The sequence below is a fragment of the Aspergillus costaricaensis genome, assembly GCF_003184835.1.
Source record: "Aspergillus costaricaensis CBS 115574 unplaced genomic scaffold BO79scaffold_80, whole genome shotgun sequence".
Lineage (NCBI taxonomy): Eukaryota > Fungi > Ascomycota > Eurotiomycetes > Eurotiales > Aspergillaceae > Aspergillus > Aspergillus costaricensis.
The window spans coordinates 223-16,248 of NW_020291880.1; the positions used below are offsets into that span (position 1 = coordinate 223).

The 16,026-nt window shown below is 53.0% G+C and overlaps 5 protein-coding genes across 5 annotated transcripts; 4 read left to right on the forward strand and 1 right to left on the reverse strand.

Moving 5' to 3' along the window:
* The first annotated feature begins 1,738 nt into the window (after positions 1-1,738).
* BO79DRAFT_81111 (uncharacterized protein) lies at positions 1,739-1,991 on the forward strand. Its single transcript, XM_025689782.1, has one exon. It carries the CDS (start codon positions 1,817-1,819, stop codon positions 1,979-1,981), a length of 165 nt encoding a protein of 54 aa, XP_025533656.1. The 5' UTR covers positions 1,739-1,816; the 3' UTR covers positions 1,982-1,991.
* Positions 1,992-2,833: 842 nt separating this feature from the next.
* Positions 2,834-6,205, forward strand: BO79DRAFT_205917 (DEAD/DEAH box helicase; the record flags this gene model as incomplete). Its single annotated transcript, XM_025681876.1, has 9 exons — positions 2,834-3,739; positions 3,796-3,978; positions 4,035-4,515; positions 4,565-4,736; positions 4,789-4,950; positions 5,003-5,449; positions 5,505-5,925; positions 5,982-6,096; positions 6,174-6,205. Exons 1-9 carry the CDS (start codon positions 2,936-2,938, stop codon positions 6,203-6,205), a joined length of 2,817 nt encoding a protein of 938 aa, XP_025533657.1. The 5' UTR covers positions 2,834-2,935.
* Positions 6,206-6,207: 2 nt separating this feature from the next.
* On the reverse strand, positions 6,208-7,502 carry BO79DRAFT_205920 (uncharacterized protein). The gene is made up of 2 exons (XM_025681877.1): positions 6,896-7,502; positions 6,208-6,840 (listed from the first exon to the last, which is right to left on the reverse strand). The coding sequence occupies exons 1-2, from the start codon at positions 7,443-7,445 to the stop codon at positions 6,479-6,481; spliced, it is 912 nt and encodes a 303-aa protein (XP_025533658.1). The 5' UTR covers positions 7,446-7,502; the 3' UTR covers positions 6,208-6,478.
* A 1,386-nt stretch (positions 7,503-8,888) lies between these two features.
* Positions 8,889-14,054, forward strand: BO79DRAFT_184204 (CORVET complex membrane-binding subunit VPS8; the record flags this gene model as incomplete). Its single annotated transcript, XM_025680311.1, has 3 exons — positions 8,889-9,491; positions 9,543-9,978; positions 10,036-14,054. Exons 1-3 carry the CDS (start codon positions 9,165-9,167, stop codon positions 14,052-14,054), a joined length of 4,782 nt encoding a protein of 1,593 aa, XP_025533659.1. The 5' UTR covers positions 8,889-9,164.
* Positions 14,055-14,767: 713 nt separating this feature from the next.
* BO79DRAFT_81158 (glycoside hydrolase family 16 protein) lies at positions 14,768-16,026 on the forward strand (the record flags this gene model as incomplete). Its single annotated transcript, XM_025689783.1, has 2 exons — positions 14,768-15,532; positions 15,595-16,026. Coding segments are annotated over exons 1-2 (794 nt in total), but the record flags the coding sequence as incomplete, so codon positions are not given.

The window sequence follows — 16,026 nt, forward strand, 5'->3', positions numbered from 1 at the left end:
TACATCATCACCATCACCCCGATAAGCCCAGCAGGAAGGCATCCCAGGTCTCCGGGCGACCAACGGACCTTGGAAACTCCTGGGATCAGAAACCGCAAGTCAACCTGGTCCAATGAGACTGCGACTTGGTTGCCGCGCTGGACGTCCTGATTCTGTTGCCACATTACAGCCTTCAGCAAGGCTGGCACTTACCCTTTCTTTTAAGCCAAGCAACATGTAAATGGTTTGCACCCCGCATCTGAGAGGTGGCCATAAAGTGGTTTCCATACCAAGTATTGATGGTATCTTCAGATAGGACCTGGTATTCAAATAGCAAGCAATAACTAGGTACGGTGGATGGTCTTGTGGCTTGGAGATGATAGTCTTTCCCCGTCAAAGGTAGATTGACCGGGGTTGGTCGGCTCTGGTGTTTCAAATGCCAAAACCGACAGCTACTACAGTGTAGTACCAAGCCGGACGCACTATCCTGTCACGACTCGCTCACATCTTACTAGAATTGATAAAATAGTTGTCGATACATGGGGGGCTAATTTAAATCGCAGTCGATCCTTGAACCAGAGACATTGGGAATTTACAGTTTGAAGGTCCCAGTGATTCAATTCCTCATGATCATCATCTGATGACCGAAAACACAACCCCCAATTATAATGCTCGGCTGCCTCTACTCAACCCAACCGACCGTCCAAAACGTGTAAGGTGTAGACGCGGCAAAGTGACTCGATCGTCCGATGCTAAAGAGCGCGCTACTGTGATGGGGACGGTATGAAGGAGTCTGGCACCTCGGAACTGACTAGTGCCTGCAGAGGGCCCTAGGAAGGAACGAACTAATGTGTTACGATGTACACATGAACAACAAGATCAGGTTCAGCTCAGGTAAGCCCCCGTGGACTTAATATGTGATAGCTGAGTTTTTGCGCCGAATTCTCCTTCAAATAAGGGCACTTCAAATTGCTCAAAACAAAACTCGTAAAGGTGTGAGGAAGAACCACCCTAATTGTCATGAATAATGATGATACGGTGTACGGGGAATGTAAGTTTGATCAAGTCTGCTTAAGCGTGAGTGGCCACATGTGGGTGGATCACTTGGGGGGTGTGGGCTTCTTCCCTCTTTGCTCTTTTTTTCCCTCGTTTCTTTTCCTTTTTTTCACCCTTCCTTTTCTTTTTCGGGCCCATAGTCCTCCGGTTCAATAATGTTGAAGAAGAATGGCACTTTGGCCCGAGGTATCCGTCTACCTGGGACACTCTGGCCACTTCAGCGTAAACGACCATGTACAGGGTAGATAGAGCTGAGCCGGAGCATTCCCAGGATAAAACTTGAGCTGTTAAGTTGATGTCCACGGCAATTCACTATTATACATGGCATGGTAGGTTCATGGGAATGATGACTGTACACAAGAGGCTCACAACGCGGGATGTGAGGAGAGGGTGCACATGAACCAACCCATGAAGGGGCGTGTCAATAATGAGAAAAAAAAAATAATACTCGGTAAGCCAGACTCGTGTTGCGCAGGTCCGCATTTTAGCACTCCGTATGGAGTCGGACGCTGCCTGGCCTTACCTTAGTTCTTCCGTAGCCAAAAGGCTGTTATGATCCTAATCGTCAGGTGACCCCAGGCAGCCAGCCCGCACGAGACAATCGTGCTGGTCAGAAAGAAATATTGTCATATTAATGCTGTAAGTTCCATAGTGAAAGTTTGTTTCTTGGAGGCAGGTTAGATGCAGTTCCCACTCTCCCAGAAGAGTATCCCGATGCTTGTCGGAAGGTATGTATGAAAGAGGGGGGTGGACATGAAGTTCAACTAGCGATCAATAATAAATGTTGGGTTCTGATAGCCGGGCTTCTTCTCCGGCCACCCTTGCTTACTCACCTACCTTTAGTCTGCAGAGCGCGCGCGGGACAAGAAGGAATAGCGTGGCAGCTGGATTCTTTCTAACGTCTGTGCCCCCCAACTGGGTCGTAGGGTGGAATTGCCCGGGTTAGTGAACACTGGACACCTACTTACTGACTGATCGAAGTACATACGAAATTCGTGGTGATCAATGCGGGCGCCGTTGTCTTCATTTCATATTGCTGCTTCTGATATTTTGGCTGCCGGACTCGTTACTTCAGTTCCCTCGCCCGTACGGGGAGGAATAATCATATCCGGGGACGCTGCTAGGCACCATATGGCCAGTGCCACTTGCCCACGGAAGATGCATGCCGCTATTGACTAGCACACGACCAACCTCCGTTGGGTAAGTCATTCCTTTCGACTGGCGGATCAGCAGGGCTCCGATTAGCGGGTGAGCCGATCCAGGAACGTTTCCGCACGGGAACAGAAAAATAAAAAAGCCCATCACACCTACTAACTATCAATATTAATTGTCGCTATGATATTATCATTGGTTTATCGTACCTTGGGTATGAACTTTATGCTATTTATTCATTCCTCATTTCACAGCAGAATAACTCAGGCCTATCAGGCTTTGCAGGATGTAGTATGTAGTGTACGTAAGTACCACCTAGCGGCCTTAGGCTCGCCGAGAAGGCAGATCGGGGTTGTGGTGCCTGAGGCCGATAGGTCACCCACATCTTTAGTTACTGGATGGGATGCAGTTTCCCGAAACGAGCGCGTTGCACCCGCGTTCCTGCCAGAACCATCACCACCACAAACAGGTCTCGCCAAGGTTCTGGCATGGTTGCTGCCATCATCACCATCATCAGTACTATCATATCTGGTCTGGCTGAGAATTTAACACGCTTGGATATCTATTCCTCTCATTTCTGTTGTCTTTCGTTTATATCAAGCTAGTTCTTGTCCCACCGGGATTAGCCATCCTTCCAATGTTGCCTGGGCACTCTCCGACCATATTATACTTTCCATGAATCTCATTGCGTATGGGAGCCCCACGAGAGCCGCCATAGCTGTACAGAGGTCTAAACGTCGACCCAGGTATGTCTGCACCACCTGGGCAGCCATTTCAGACCTTTGGCTTTCAGACATCCGTCGATATTGCCCGCCAGCGGACGTTCGAGGTAGTCCCATTGGCTGGAAACAAGCGACCCCCGGACCCTACTGCAGACGATGATCACAGGCCAGTGGGAGTCAGACATCCTACGACTGTTTCTAGTGCGGTTGGCCGGTCGGTAGATTTTATCCGCCCCTCGTTCATCCTTCCCAAGGCCCGTCTGGTCGCCAGTGACATCTATCCGGTTGCTGAGACGCCGCCGGCATGTCGTGGTCAACAGCTGAATGTGTTCCCTACCGACCAGGATCCGGCACACAATCCTTATTTGTCCTTGAATCACCCCACGTATGGCTTGCCTCCAGGACTGGTGGCTAACTTTGCCGCAGCTGGGCTTCGCAGTATCTACCAGTGGCAGGCGTCATGCCTTCTAGCGCCAGGCCTCCTCAAGGGCGACCGACATTTAGTCTACACAGCCCCCACGGGCGGGGGGAAGTCTCTCGTCGCCGATGTTTTGATGCTTAAGCGTATCATTGAGAACCCTGGACGCAAGGCTATCCTTGTCCTTCCCTATGTTGCCTTGGTACAAGAAAAGCTCAAGTGGCTCAGACGCATCGTACAGGATGTCGAGAAAATCACCCATGATGCTGATGACCAAGCAGCCAATGAAAAACCGTACCACAACCGGTGGAACAAGCTCCAGCGATCAATCCGTGTCACTGGGTACTATGGTGGAAGCAGGACTGCTGCATCCTGGGCAGACACGGACATAGCTGTCTGCACGATTGAGAAGGTGCGTTATCTCTTTGTCCTCGAGGTCACGAATCATCTCTGATAGTTGTCACATAGGCGAACTCTTTAATCAATTCCGCCATTGAAGAATGCAGCATTGGCGACTTGGGTGTAGTCGTTTTGGACGAGCTACATATGCTGGATGATGAACATCGCGGGTATTTGTTAGAACTCATGGTCACCAAACTACTCCTCTTGCGACAGAAGACCCAAATCATTGGCATGAGTGCCACCCTATCGGTATGATCTTAGACTCGGTTCGCAAGCCTTAAGGCGATCTTTCTGACGAGTCCAAGAACACAGAAATGCTTGCTGAGTGGATGAATGCCGCTTACTTTGTGTCGACATACCGACCAATCCCGATTGATGATTACCTGGTTTATGAGAATGCAATCTATCCCGCAGCAACCTCGAGGCAGCTTTTCCAAACGATCTCTAAGCTAAAGTCGATGTCCAACGCAACCCTCATGGAATGCATGCCTCCAGATCGTGTTATTCGCCCCTCAACCTTCCGCGAGCTTGCAAATCCCATGACGAATTCGACTGTAGCTCTGGCAATCGACACAGCCGACGCCGGGCATGGCGCCTTGGTGTTCTGCGGTAGTCGGCATATATGCCAGATCCAAGCAGCTGTTATAAGCGAAGCAATGCCAGCACCTGCGGAGAACACAGATGAACTCAGCAAGCGATTGGATTTGCTTGCTGATCTACGCAGTCTGCCTAGCGGCTTGGACCCGGTTCTCGAAAAGACGCTCGTGAGAGGAGTAGGGTTCCACCGTAAGTACCATTCGCATCGATTCCACGCATATGCTAAGCTATCGTATAGATGCAGGAATGACAGCAGAGGAGCGCGAACTGATAGCGCAGGCATACGACCAAGGTGTCTTGCGTATACTCATAGCGACCTGCAGTCTTGCGGCTGGAGTCAATCTCCCTGCACGGAGGGTTATTATCAATGGAGCACGCATGGGCAGGGAACTTGTAGGGCCCGCAATGCTGTAAGGTGCCTTTGTAGTGAACATAGTGTGCTATCAGCTAATATTCGCGAAGGCGACAGATGTGTGGAAGAGCTGGCCGCAAAGGGAAAGATGAGGCGGGTGAGACATACCTGATATGTGGGGATAGCGACCTACAAGCGGTCTGCGACCTCTTAGAAGCAGAAATGCCCGCCATCGAAAGTTGCCTAGCCCCGGAGAAGAGGGGACTCAAGAGGTGAGTTCTCAACTCCTTCTTTCTGAGGAATGGATCGCTCACCTCCCACAAGGGCACTATTGGAAGCTATTGCGACCGGGCTTGTCTCCGGTCACGATGCTATCAAGGAATACGTTAGATGTACCCTTCTGTACCTGACGGTGGATAAAAGGGTAGCCTACGGTATCATGGGTTCCGCGCTGCAAGAACTAGCCACCGAGGGGCTTGTACAATTGAACGACGACGAATCGTACTCATCAACACAACTTGGCCAAGCGGTAGTGGCTTCGGCGTTTGCGCCCGAAGACGGTCTCTTTGTCTACGAGGAGTTGAGAAGAGCGTTGCAAGCATTCGTTATGGATGGCGATATGCACATCTTCTACTTGTTCACGCCCCTGCAAGCAGCCACGGCCACCCCGATCGATTGGCTTATCTTTCGCGATCAGTTGGACAGCCTCGATGAGAGTGGGCTACGCGCATTGCAGTTCGTTGGTGTCAGTCCAGGTTTCGTGAATACGATGTATTTGGCCTCACAACCCCTTTGATCGTTCATGAAGGCGCTAACGGTTTCGCAGGGCGCAAAGTGGGGCATCGCTCAAGGAGAACACGCCAGAACAGATTAACCAGGCCAGGATCTATCGCAGAGCGTACACGGCCTTTCAACTTCGGGACTTGAGTAACGAAGTGCCATTGTCGGCAGTAGCCAATCGCTATCGGATTCCGCGGGGAGCAGTCCAAACCTTGGCACAACAATGTCATGGCTTTGCTGCGGGTATAGTGAAATTTTGCCAGCGAATGAACTGGGGCATGCTTGCGGCAGTTTTGGATCATATGCGAGATCGTCTGGAGGCTGGGGCGCGCGCTGATCTGCTGGAAATGGCTCAGGTTACCTTCGTGAAGGGATGGACGGCCAGGTCACTCCGAGAAAATGGTTTCCGCAATCTAAGAGCATTGGCAGAGGCTGATGCAAAGGACCTTGTCCCTATACTTATGATGGTATGACAAGCTTTGATAGCAAAGTGTAATGAGGCTGTGCTAACCAAAAATTACAGGTAAACCCGCGGAAGACCCAGAAAAACCAGCTGCACCCGGCGGAGGCCGAGCGTTATGCGAAGAAGTTGCTTGCTAAGGCAGAAGTCATTATTGCGTCGGCCAACAGGATCTGGGGTACGTATGGAAGATTCTGCTACCTGCTACTGTTCCGGCCCGGCATTTCTAACCTAGATATCCCAAAATTATAACAGAACGCGAGATGCAGATTGAATTAGACGAGTGAACAATTTGGAAGTGTCTTGGAAGTTAAAGTGGGGCGACTTGGCGCTATCTGCTCGACGTTTTGGACTAAAGGACTTCGTCTAAACGATAGATCTATACGTTCCCTCGCAGTGTGAGGTCTGGCCTCGTTTGGACTTTACAGATGAGCAGAACGGCAGATTCATTATACTCCGAATGGTAAGATACTTGATAGAACACTGCTAGATTTACATAGCATGTCAATGAGGTTGGTAAATCCAGAGCCACGCTGCTCGGAAGGATGACAATAAGCGTTCTAGACACCATTCAGTTCATTCTGAGCCGCAATCGGCTCACCCAAATCGACAAAATCCAGGAGGATGAAGTTGGGCAAGCGGCTGTATATGGAGTAGCACAGATCTGCCTGGGCTCCAATGCTCCCAGACCCCGACACTGCGTTGGTGTCGGATGCATGGTCCTTATCGGGAATGAGAATCCCCAAGATGTCGACATCCAAAAAATGATTGACAATATACATCCGTCCAGAGGCCGACGCACCAGCGGGCCGGTCAATGCTGCAGTCGGGAAAGGTCGCATTCGTCACGTCATAAGGGGTCTCGAAGAAGTACGCAAACTCGTCGAGGATGTATGGAACGGTCGAAGTATCGGCGCCATAATCTGGAAATCTGGTCAAACAAGCCTCTCAGGACACGCCTGCCTGGCTACTGCTTACCAAGAAAAGACACCAGCCGCGTGCCATTTCCGATCAGTTCTCGTAGGGTCGGCCATTCATCCATGGCCAAAGTGTTTGGGGACGAATTCGGCACGAATGCATAGTCTGAAATACCGGAGCTGTTGAAGACATCGCCGAACTGTGAGACCGATAAACTATCACCGTTCGTAAGAAGGAGGGTCACCACCTCATCCGGGTTGCTGTCCATCCAGGTTTTGACTGTAGTTAAGAATGATTCTAGGCTGCCCGCGTCCTCCAGCAGGCACGACGTGTGGCAAAGGAGGATGGTATCGTCCAGTGCAGACTTGTGGGTCTGGCCCTGGAGGAAGCGGATTCCCAGGTCCAGCTGCTGGGTGACACTGAGATCTTGGTTATCGGAGAGCAGCGATCCAACGAAAGGGCTGTCGTGGGCGCCGACCTGGGTAACATTCGAATAGCGGCGATCACAGTAGTCAGCCTGGCCGTTGCAGGTAGACTGCGCGACGGTTGGCACAATGGATGCTATGCCCACCGCTAGGCCGAAGAGGATGGGTGGGGGGGACCTCATCATGCAAGAGCGTTTCAGGTCCTTCAGACGCAGTTATTGCTGTGTTCGACAGGGGCGCTGCCGTAACAGGCAGGGAGGACGCCGATGAATGAGGAATGCGCCGGCTTTATTTATACCCTGGCCCTTGTTGTACGATGTCCACCCAATATCCCATCCTCTGCTAAAGTGACCGCGCCAACCATGGCTGATGAATTCAGTAGTGGCTTGTTGGAGCCATTTGCCAGCTTGTGACCTGCACGGGTGATGATGAGAGACAGTGTGATAACCCCAACCCGGACACCAACCGACAGGGCAATCACGGTTAAGCATCATGATAGGACGGGCGGGAGAGCAGTCAATAGTTAATACTACTCTACGCTCTAAGCCCATGAGCTAACTCCCTGAGTGCAGAACTAGTGAATGCTGACCATGCCACTGCAATCCAATCAAGCGGGGGGGTTGTAAAGGAGACAACGAGTGGTTGGTTCGGAGCCAGGCGGTTGAATATATTGGCAGATCCTTAGCCTAGCCTTCGGGGGCGCTAACTGTAAGTTCCTGAGTGGGAGGAATTGCTGACTGTTGGAAACATGATGGGATATGTATGACCATTCTCCCTGCATTCCCTTAGAAAGACCTGATGAGGGGAAAATAGAGAGGGACTGTTGTCACATGAAACCCGTCGCCATGCAGGTCAGAAGCTTGACAGCGACGCACCGTGTTGGTTCATGATGGGACGTAAGGGGGAAAGAATATCCCCGTGATCCTCACCATCTCATGTTGTTTCCTTTGTGATAGGTGTTTCTGGTGCTGAACTAACTCAGAGAGGAGAGTTCCCTCGTCTGGGGGTGGTAGATGCCTAAGGCATGGACAAGGGTCCCCCATGTTTACCTCGGCTTTGCAACACTTGAATCTTCAGCCACAGAGTCGATCCCAGCGATAAATGCGCGGAATATTAAGTATTGGGAACTAGGAGGATGTGACGTCTCCGATGAAGTGATGAATTGGATGTCTCTTCCGACCGAAACCGTCCACGTGGTATAGGCATCAATCGTGTGAGAGAATTGTTTTGCTGTCCACACACGCAAGAAGGGATAATTCTACGTCTTGTGGAACTTGTTAGGTAAACCGAATATCAAGATATAAGGAGTAAGAAACAAAATGTACTGTATCTGTCCAACTCCATTGTTGATCTGTAGTTTATCGAGACAATGGCCATTCATGCATCTTAGGCACCCAGGCATCCATGGTCAACATTGAACTTTCTCCCCCTTTCCGGATTGGGACTAGATCGCGTAACGGTAACCGTACCAAGATACCCCGATACCAACTCCTCCTCCTTCGCCGGTGGGTATCTCCGGTATCTCTGCCTGGTCTCTGCCTGGCCGGGTCCTTCTCCATTGCGTCCTCCAGTCCAGTCCAGTTCAACCCAAGCTTGTCGGGAGCCTCTAATTCTTCCCCCAGATCATTCCTCACCCCACTCGGCATCATAGTTATCTTACCTGGAAAGCTCGTGCGTCTCCTCGCCGTGCTCTCTCCCAGTGTCTGCCGCCGCCCTGAACCTGACATCCAGCCCCCCCGTTGATCCCGGCCAGCCTCCACTTTTATTGCCCCGTTCGAGCTTCGTGACATCGAGTGTTGAGACCATCGGCGCCTCACCGTACAGCTTCCATTCAACATCCCCTTGCGATCATTGTTACTCTTAGACAAGACAGTTGGAGCGATGGTCATTCGAACATCCTGCCGATGAGCTCCATGATCGAGACCAGTAATGACTGGGCACGAGAGGATGAGCTCGACTTGGGCCAGGAAGACGATGAACACTCCCCGCCCGCCCACAACGGCGTCTCCGATCATGCCAACGCTCAGCAACCACCGGAACATGGCTCAATGGCTTACTTAGAGGAGGATCTCCCCGGCGTAGCCAGCGAAAATCATGTTTCGGGAAAACCAAGCCCTCCTGTTGACGCCGATACCACCGACCTGCCATCCTCGCCGCAGTCCGGGCAGCCCGGCGCTCCCGGTAGCATGGATGAGACCCTCTCGACGCCAGATGATACCCCTTCTTTGCATGTTGGTCGCGACCATGTTTGTCCCGCCCTGACTCCCCGCTGATGAGAATAGGGCTCTGTTCTATCGTCGCGAAGCAGCAGCGCGTTAGCCTTCCGCGGCTCTCCTCACCTCAGCCCCAGTCCTTCCCATCGCCCTTTCGATCGTCGTTTCCAGTCAAGACTCTCCTCCGCATCGCCAGTCAGTTTCCGACCGTCATCCCCATTTCTAGCCCAGATTCACTCCCGAAAATCTTCCCTTACTAGCCATCTATCGCCCGGGACCGTGGACTCGGGCGCGGACACCCCTCTGGGCCCGTGGGATGTTGTGCAATGGACTAGATTGAGGAAGCTCAATGGGCAGGCATTCTCGGAAGTTGGTAAACGTAACTTTGGACATCCCACCTGCATGGTCGTTTCGACGTCCATCGTGGTTGGTACGTCCAAGGGCATCATCCTGGTATTTGACTATCAGCAGAACCTGAAGACCATCATTGGACTTGGGACAAAGGGTACGTCTGATACTGAGCTCGTCTTAGGTCCCTGCTGCTGACTTGGGCACAATGTAGCAATTGAATGTGGCGCGATCACGTCGTTAGCGCTGTCAGCAGACCACTCGACGGTTGCTGGAGGCCACACTTCGGGCGACATATTCACCTGGGAGATCTCGCGGTCAGCACGGCCTTTCCTCCATATTCCCCCCATACCTGCTAGTCAGATTGAGACTCGAACATCGGACGGCCATATCGCGGGTGCGCCGGTCATCCATGTGGGCTTTCTGGGAACGCGACGGACGGCACTCGTATCTGCAGATAAGCGAGGAATGGCCTTCTCACACCTTGCTACTCGAGGAATGGGCGCAATGGGACGGACGGTAAAGACTACTCGGATTCTGGGTCGCTATCCTCAGGCTTTTGCGGAAGGCAGCCGACCGCGAAAGCCCAGCTCGGTCCTGGCATTCTCGCCGCTCCCGCTCGGCAATGTCGAGCAATCCACCGACTCGCTAGGTTTGGTCGCCATGCTTACACCGTATCTCCTCGTCATTGTGTCGACGACGCCTGTCGCACAGACACAACACAAGTCGCCCCGTCCGAAAGAAGTTACAGCTCACGGCGCCATGACTGGAGCCCTTGCCTGGTTCCCTGCCATCCGGCTCAAGGGCAAAGATTCGGAGATTTCCAAGACGAAGCTTGTATATTGTTGGTCCAATGTGCTGACGGTTATGGACGTCTCGGAGGTGGAAACCGACGAGTCGCCGAGCCGTGATCGCCCTCCAAGCCTATCCTTCAGACCCAGGAGCCGATGGAAGGCCGACGAGGCGATTGTTGCCGTGCAATGGCTGAGCCGCTCAGTGCTGGCAGTGCTCACTATCACACAGCAGTTGCTTATACTGGAGGACCACACCATGCGTGTTACGGAGGCTGTTGACCTCCTCAACAGGCATATCTACCACGTGGATTTGTTCTCCGCGCAGCTGCATAACTTGGTCGAGCAGTTCAATGAAGAGGATACATCGATGCATGGAGTGGTGGCAGACGCCTTTTATATGAGCTTCCGTTCTTACAAAGGGCGCCTGTTTCTCTTGGGCTTCAACGAGATGCTGATCGGAAGCCTGTCGAACTGGGCGGATCGGTTGTTGGCCCTCATGGAAGCCGGTGACTTTATCGGTGCGATCCAGCTGGCGACATCATACTATCAAGGTAGCGCCGAGAAGCTGACCATTGGATTACCGGAGGAGGATGCACTGAGGCAGCCATTGGTTCGAGAGAAACTCCTGGAAATGATCTCGGCTTCGCTGAAGTATGCCTTTGGGCGAAATACAGAAGCGAATAGCGGAAGACTGGGGAACGGACAGCTTGAGAAACTAGCAGAGGTGTCCATCGCGGCGTGCGTCTGTATGTCCGAGGAGGACTTCCTTTGGGACGAGGTGTTTACCTGGTACGAGGAGAGTGGCTCACCGGGGATATTTCTGGATGCGCTCGAACCGTATATCGTGGAGGGGACCGTCCGCTCTCTTCCTCCGACTGCCGTGAAGGCCCTGATCAATCACTTCGCGACGAACCACAGCGTTAGCCGGTTGGAAGAGATCATCTGCCTGTTGGATACCGCCACGATGGACATTGACCAGACCACTTCGCTGTGCAAGCATCATAATCTGTACGACGCGTTTATCTACGTCTGGAACCGCTGCCTGGGAGACTACGTGGGCCCGTTGCAGGAGCTCTTGCAGCTCATTCCGACACCGGAGGCGCTCGTCAATGGGGAGTCAGTGGATGGCCTCAAGCGGTATACTAATGCGATGAAGATGTTCCCTTATCTTTCCTTCGTTCTTACTGGGCGTGTCTATCCTACCGGGGCAGACATGGACGACGCCGAAGCGACCCGAGCCAAAGCGACCTTGTACGATTACTTGTTCTCTGGCAAACCGTCTGGCACCAAAGCCGGGGCTCGAGCTCAGCCAGGCGGGTCGTTTCCCGAGCTCCAGGCCATGCTGCGATTCGACACATCCAGTTTCATGAGTATGATGAACGAGGCGTTTGAGGACAGCTTTTTGAATGAGCAAGAACCCGATGAGACTCCTGTCCGGGGAGTGTCCATTAACCGACAATATCTCATCAGCATTCTTTTACAGGTTATGACTCAGTCCTTCGATGCATCTGATACCATTTATTTAGATATGTTCCTTGCGCGCAACCTTCCTAAATATCCACAATATATTCTCCTCCCGGGCAGCACTCTTCACCAGGTCTTGGAGCGGCTGTGCCGATATCCGAGCCTGGATATGGCCGACGATTGCGAATTGAGCGCCGAGTACCTGTTGTCTTTCTACCATCCTCCCAACGTCCAGGGCATGATCCCGCTCTACAAGGAAGCACGCTTTTTCCGGATTCTGAAAGCTACCTACCGCTCTGAAAAGCAGTACCCGGAGTTAGTGCGCACATACCTTGAAGATCCGAATGAGCAGGAGGCCATCTTTACCTGTCTCCATGACTGCCTTCGTCCTGGCTCAGGACTGGGTAAGAAGCAGCGACGTGATGTTGTCGACGTGGTCAAAGAGCATGCTGGCCAGCTGGTCGCCATCGATGTGGAGAAGACCGCCCAGACGATGCATGGGCTCGCACCGGAACTCCACGGGACCTTCCTTGACATCCTCAAAGACGATACTGGCCGGCAGTACCAGTACCTGGGCGTTGTAGTGCGCATGTCTTTGCAGTCTGTGGCGGAGGGACGACAGGGCAAGCCCATCGAGAATTGGATGGTCGAGCGATATGTGCAGCTGCTCTGCAAGTATAACCCGTCTCGCGTTGCCGACTTTGTAGATGATCTACGGGTCGGAGACGTCCGGCTGGAGGAACTGCTGCCATCCATGGAGGAGAGTGGGGTGGTGGATGCGGCCGTGATATTGCTGGCTCGACAAGGTCAAGTGCGGGCCGCGATGGATCGTCTCATCACACACCTGGGGACTCTTGAGTCAGGGCTGGTAGGCATTCTACAGAACCTGCACGATAGCCCCGACTCCGCCAGTACGAAGGAGGCGATCGACCATCTCGTTGAGTCCCTTGACAAGTTTACGCGAGTGGGAACCTGGCTTTGCCAGGGGCAAAGCAAGACGGCAAAGAATTCACGTGCGGTGGAATGGAATGGCACGGGTAAGGGTAATCTGGAGCAACCTCTCTCCTTCGACGAAAGCCTTTGGCTAGATCTTATCGAGGCCGTCGTGCGGACGGCCAGCAGCGTGTTTGGCTTGGTGCAGCAAGAGCGTGCAGCCCCAGTGACTCCGGCAACCAGCCACTTGATGTCGGCGTTCCGCGCCCTGGTGCAGCAGGTGTTCACGTCGCTGCTGTCCAGTACGGTGCGGGTTGGTGGATCATCAAGCAGCGAGCGGAGCGACGTGAGCTTTCTCCGCATTCTGCGGGCGTTCCTCACGCGGGCGGCCAGCTGGTCGCCCTCCCTGTTGGAACTACGGGCGGTACTGGCATCAATATTCTCGGCCTACACGTATGAGAAATCCCTATTAGCACTGGCCAATGGCATGCTGGACCGGGATCTGTTTGTGCATGTGGACGAGGTGACGCGACTACGGCAGCGGGGATGGCGACCACGCGGGCAGGTCTGTGAAATCTGCCGGCAGCGCATCTGGGGACCTGGGGTTGGACCCCAGTATTGGCAGGCGTGGGAGCAGAAACAGGAAAAGACGCACGAGCAGCGTCTCCAGAAACGACTTCATGCACAACATGATCCGGCGACCGCGCGGGGGAAGGGCAAGGCCGCCGATGCAGGTCAGCCGCTCCCGCTGATGGATGGGCATGCGGCCGCAGCAGATGGTGAGGGTGTGAATGGCGAGAACGCGACGGTGGCTGCTGGGCCGGTCGTGATCTTCTCCTGCCGGCATCTGTACCACCGGCGATGTCTGTTGGAGGTCGACTCTTCGACTACTGCGCACCCTGCGCATCCCCAGCACCGACACCATCATCAGTATCAGCATCAGCATCGTGGAGGACCGTTTCACCGAGGAGGATCGGAGTGGGAGGAGTTGTTGGCATGCCCGATGTGTCCTGTACATAATGAACCAGCGATGGCAGCGTGACGACGATGTCCTAATAGCATTTTCTTCTAATTCTTTACCTTCATCTCTACTATCTCCTTATTGTCTTAGTCTATTATTTTCTGCAACTTAATGAATCTAACAGGATCGGCTGACCGAGGGAGGCAAATTCTCGCGAGCTGTCAAAAGGCCATTCAAAGTGACAGAAAACAAAATAACGTTGGTGAGTGGCATTCCAGTTGCTGCATCCGGGCGGGGATTTCATCTGCTGATGCTGCCGGCTATTTCCTATTTTCCTCCCTGCCAGGCCCTCTTGATTGGACTTTCCGATGCATCGCGTGGCCCTGTCCTAAGCTCGGGTTATGGGCTGCAAGCCTGCATCTGCTTGCGGAATCCTTCCCATCTCGGGACTGATCTTCATCCTCCGCGCGGTTTGACTAGACGCCCAGCCTGCAGCAACTTTCATTCAAAATGGTGTTCTACATGCCTTAATTGGCCAAACCCTCGACTCCGGAATGTGCCCGATCGCCTGTCACTGGCGCATTTGATTTTCTAGCCTACCCGTTTTCATGCCCTATATTGGCCCGCGGATTAAATTAACGGTCTCGACTTAATCAATCAATCAATCCACATGGGCCTCGCAGCTGGCCGACTGGTCCTGCGCTCTGGTCCGGTGGGCTGGCTGTGGATTGTTCATAGTCGGCGCCACTCAGATCGTTAGTGTCTGTGTTTGAAAGGCTTGACCAAACCCGGAGGGGAGGCCCGAGGGCCCCCTATCTCGGCGTTTGTCTCTACACTCCTCTCTCTCTTAACTAAACTTTCTACGCTCTCTCTCTCTCGCGCGCGTCGCGCCATATATAAATCCTGTTCACGGCCATGGCTCGACGAATTCAGATACCTCGTCTCTAGACCAACATTCCTTTGCCTATTTCTGCTGCAGCTGCTAAGATTGAGCTGCGGCTCCATTCCTTAGATCTCGCATACTACTACTAACACGTTATACGCATTCATATATAAATATCTACTTCTTTTCATTCCTTTTCCACGATCACCTTTTCTGCAGAGGAAGAAAACATCATTCTAGCTGGTCTATAGTTCAAAATCCTCCTCTACCTCTCCTTGAAAAGAAAAATAAAATATACTCTTCAGTTCATCGCGATGCGACGCACCGCGACTCTTCTTTCGGCCTTAGGCCTCACGGCGCAGCTCAGTTCTGCAGCTTACACTTTACAAGACGATTACTCGGGCGATAGCTTCTTCGATGGCTTCACTTTCTTCACCGGCGCTGACCCTACCAACGGCTTCGTCGACTACGTCGATGAAGCCACCGCCCAGAGCAATGGCTATATCTCCACCTCTGGCGACGCCCCTGTCTACATGGGCGTCGACCACACCAATGTCGCTGGCAGCAGCGGCCGTCAAAGCGTCCGCATCAGCAGCGATGCCACCTACAACCATGGTCTCTTCATCCTCGACCTTGGACACATGCCCGGAGGTGTCTGCGGTACCTGGCCTGCCTTGTAAGCCACCCACCCATTCTCCATACATACACACCACCCCGCTAACAAAAGATAATCTGTAGCTGGCTCGTCGGCGCCGACTGGCCCAACAACGGCGAAATCGACATCATCGAAGGCGTGAACCAACAATCCGGCAACGACATGACCCTGCACACCAGCGACGGGTGCAGCGTCTCCTCTTCCGCAGACTTCACCGGCTCCATGACCACCAGCAACTGCTACGTCTCCGCCGCAGGCCAATCCAATAACGCCGGGTGCGGTATCACCGACCCCGACGGTACCTCGTACGGAACCGCCTTCAATGCCAATAACGGCGGTGTCTTCGCGACAGAATGGACTTCAGATGCTATTAGTATCTGGTTCTTTGAACGTGGGAGTATCCCTGATGATATTGATTCGGGCAACCCGGACCCGGATTCTTGGGGTTCGCCGGTTGCGAGGTTTCAGGGTGATTGTGATATTGATGCCCATTTTGATAATTTGCAGATTGTATG

What these genes read in the sequence shown, in the direction of transcription:
- BO79DRAFT_81111 (XM_025689782.1), top strand. Translation starts at nt 1,817, where the DNA reads ATGTTGGGTTCTGATAGCCGGGCTTCTTCTCCGGCCACCCTTGCTTAC.
- BO79DRAFT_205920 (XM_025681877.1), bottom strand. Translation starts at nt 7,445, where the DNA reads ATGATGAGGTCCCCCCCACCCATCCTCTTCGGCCTAGCGGTGGGCATA. An exon ending in GCGGCTGGTGTCTTTTCTTG is followed by an intron (nt 6,841 to 6,895) that starts GTAAGCAGTAGC and finishes CCAGATTTCCAG; the next exon opens with ATTATGGCGCCGATACTTCG.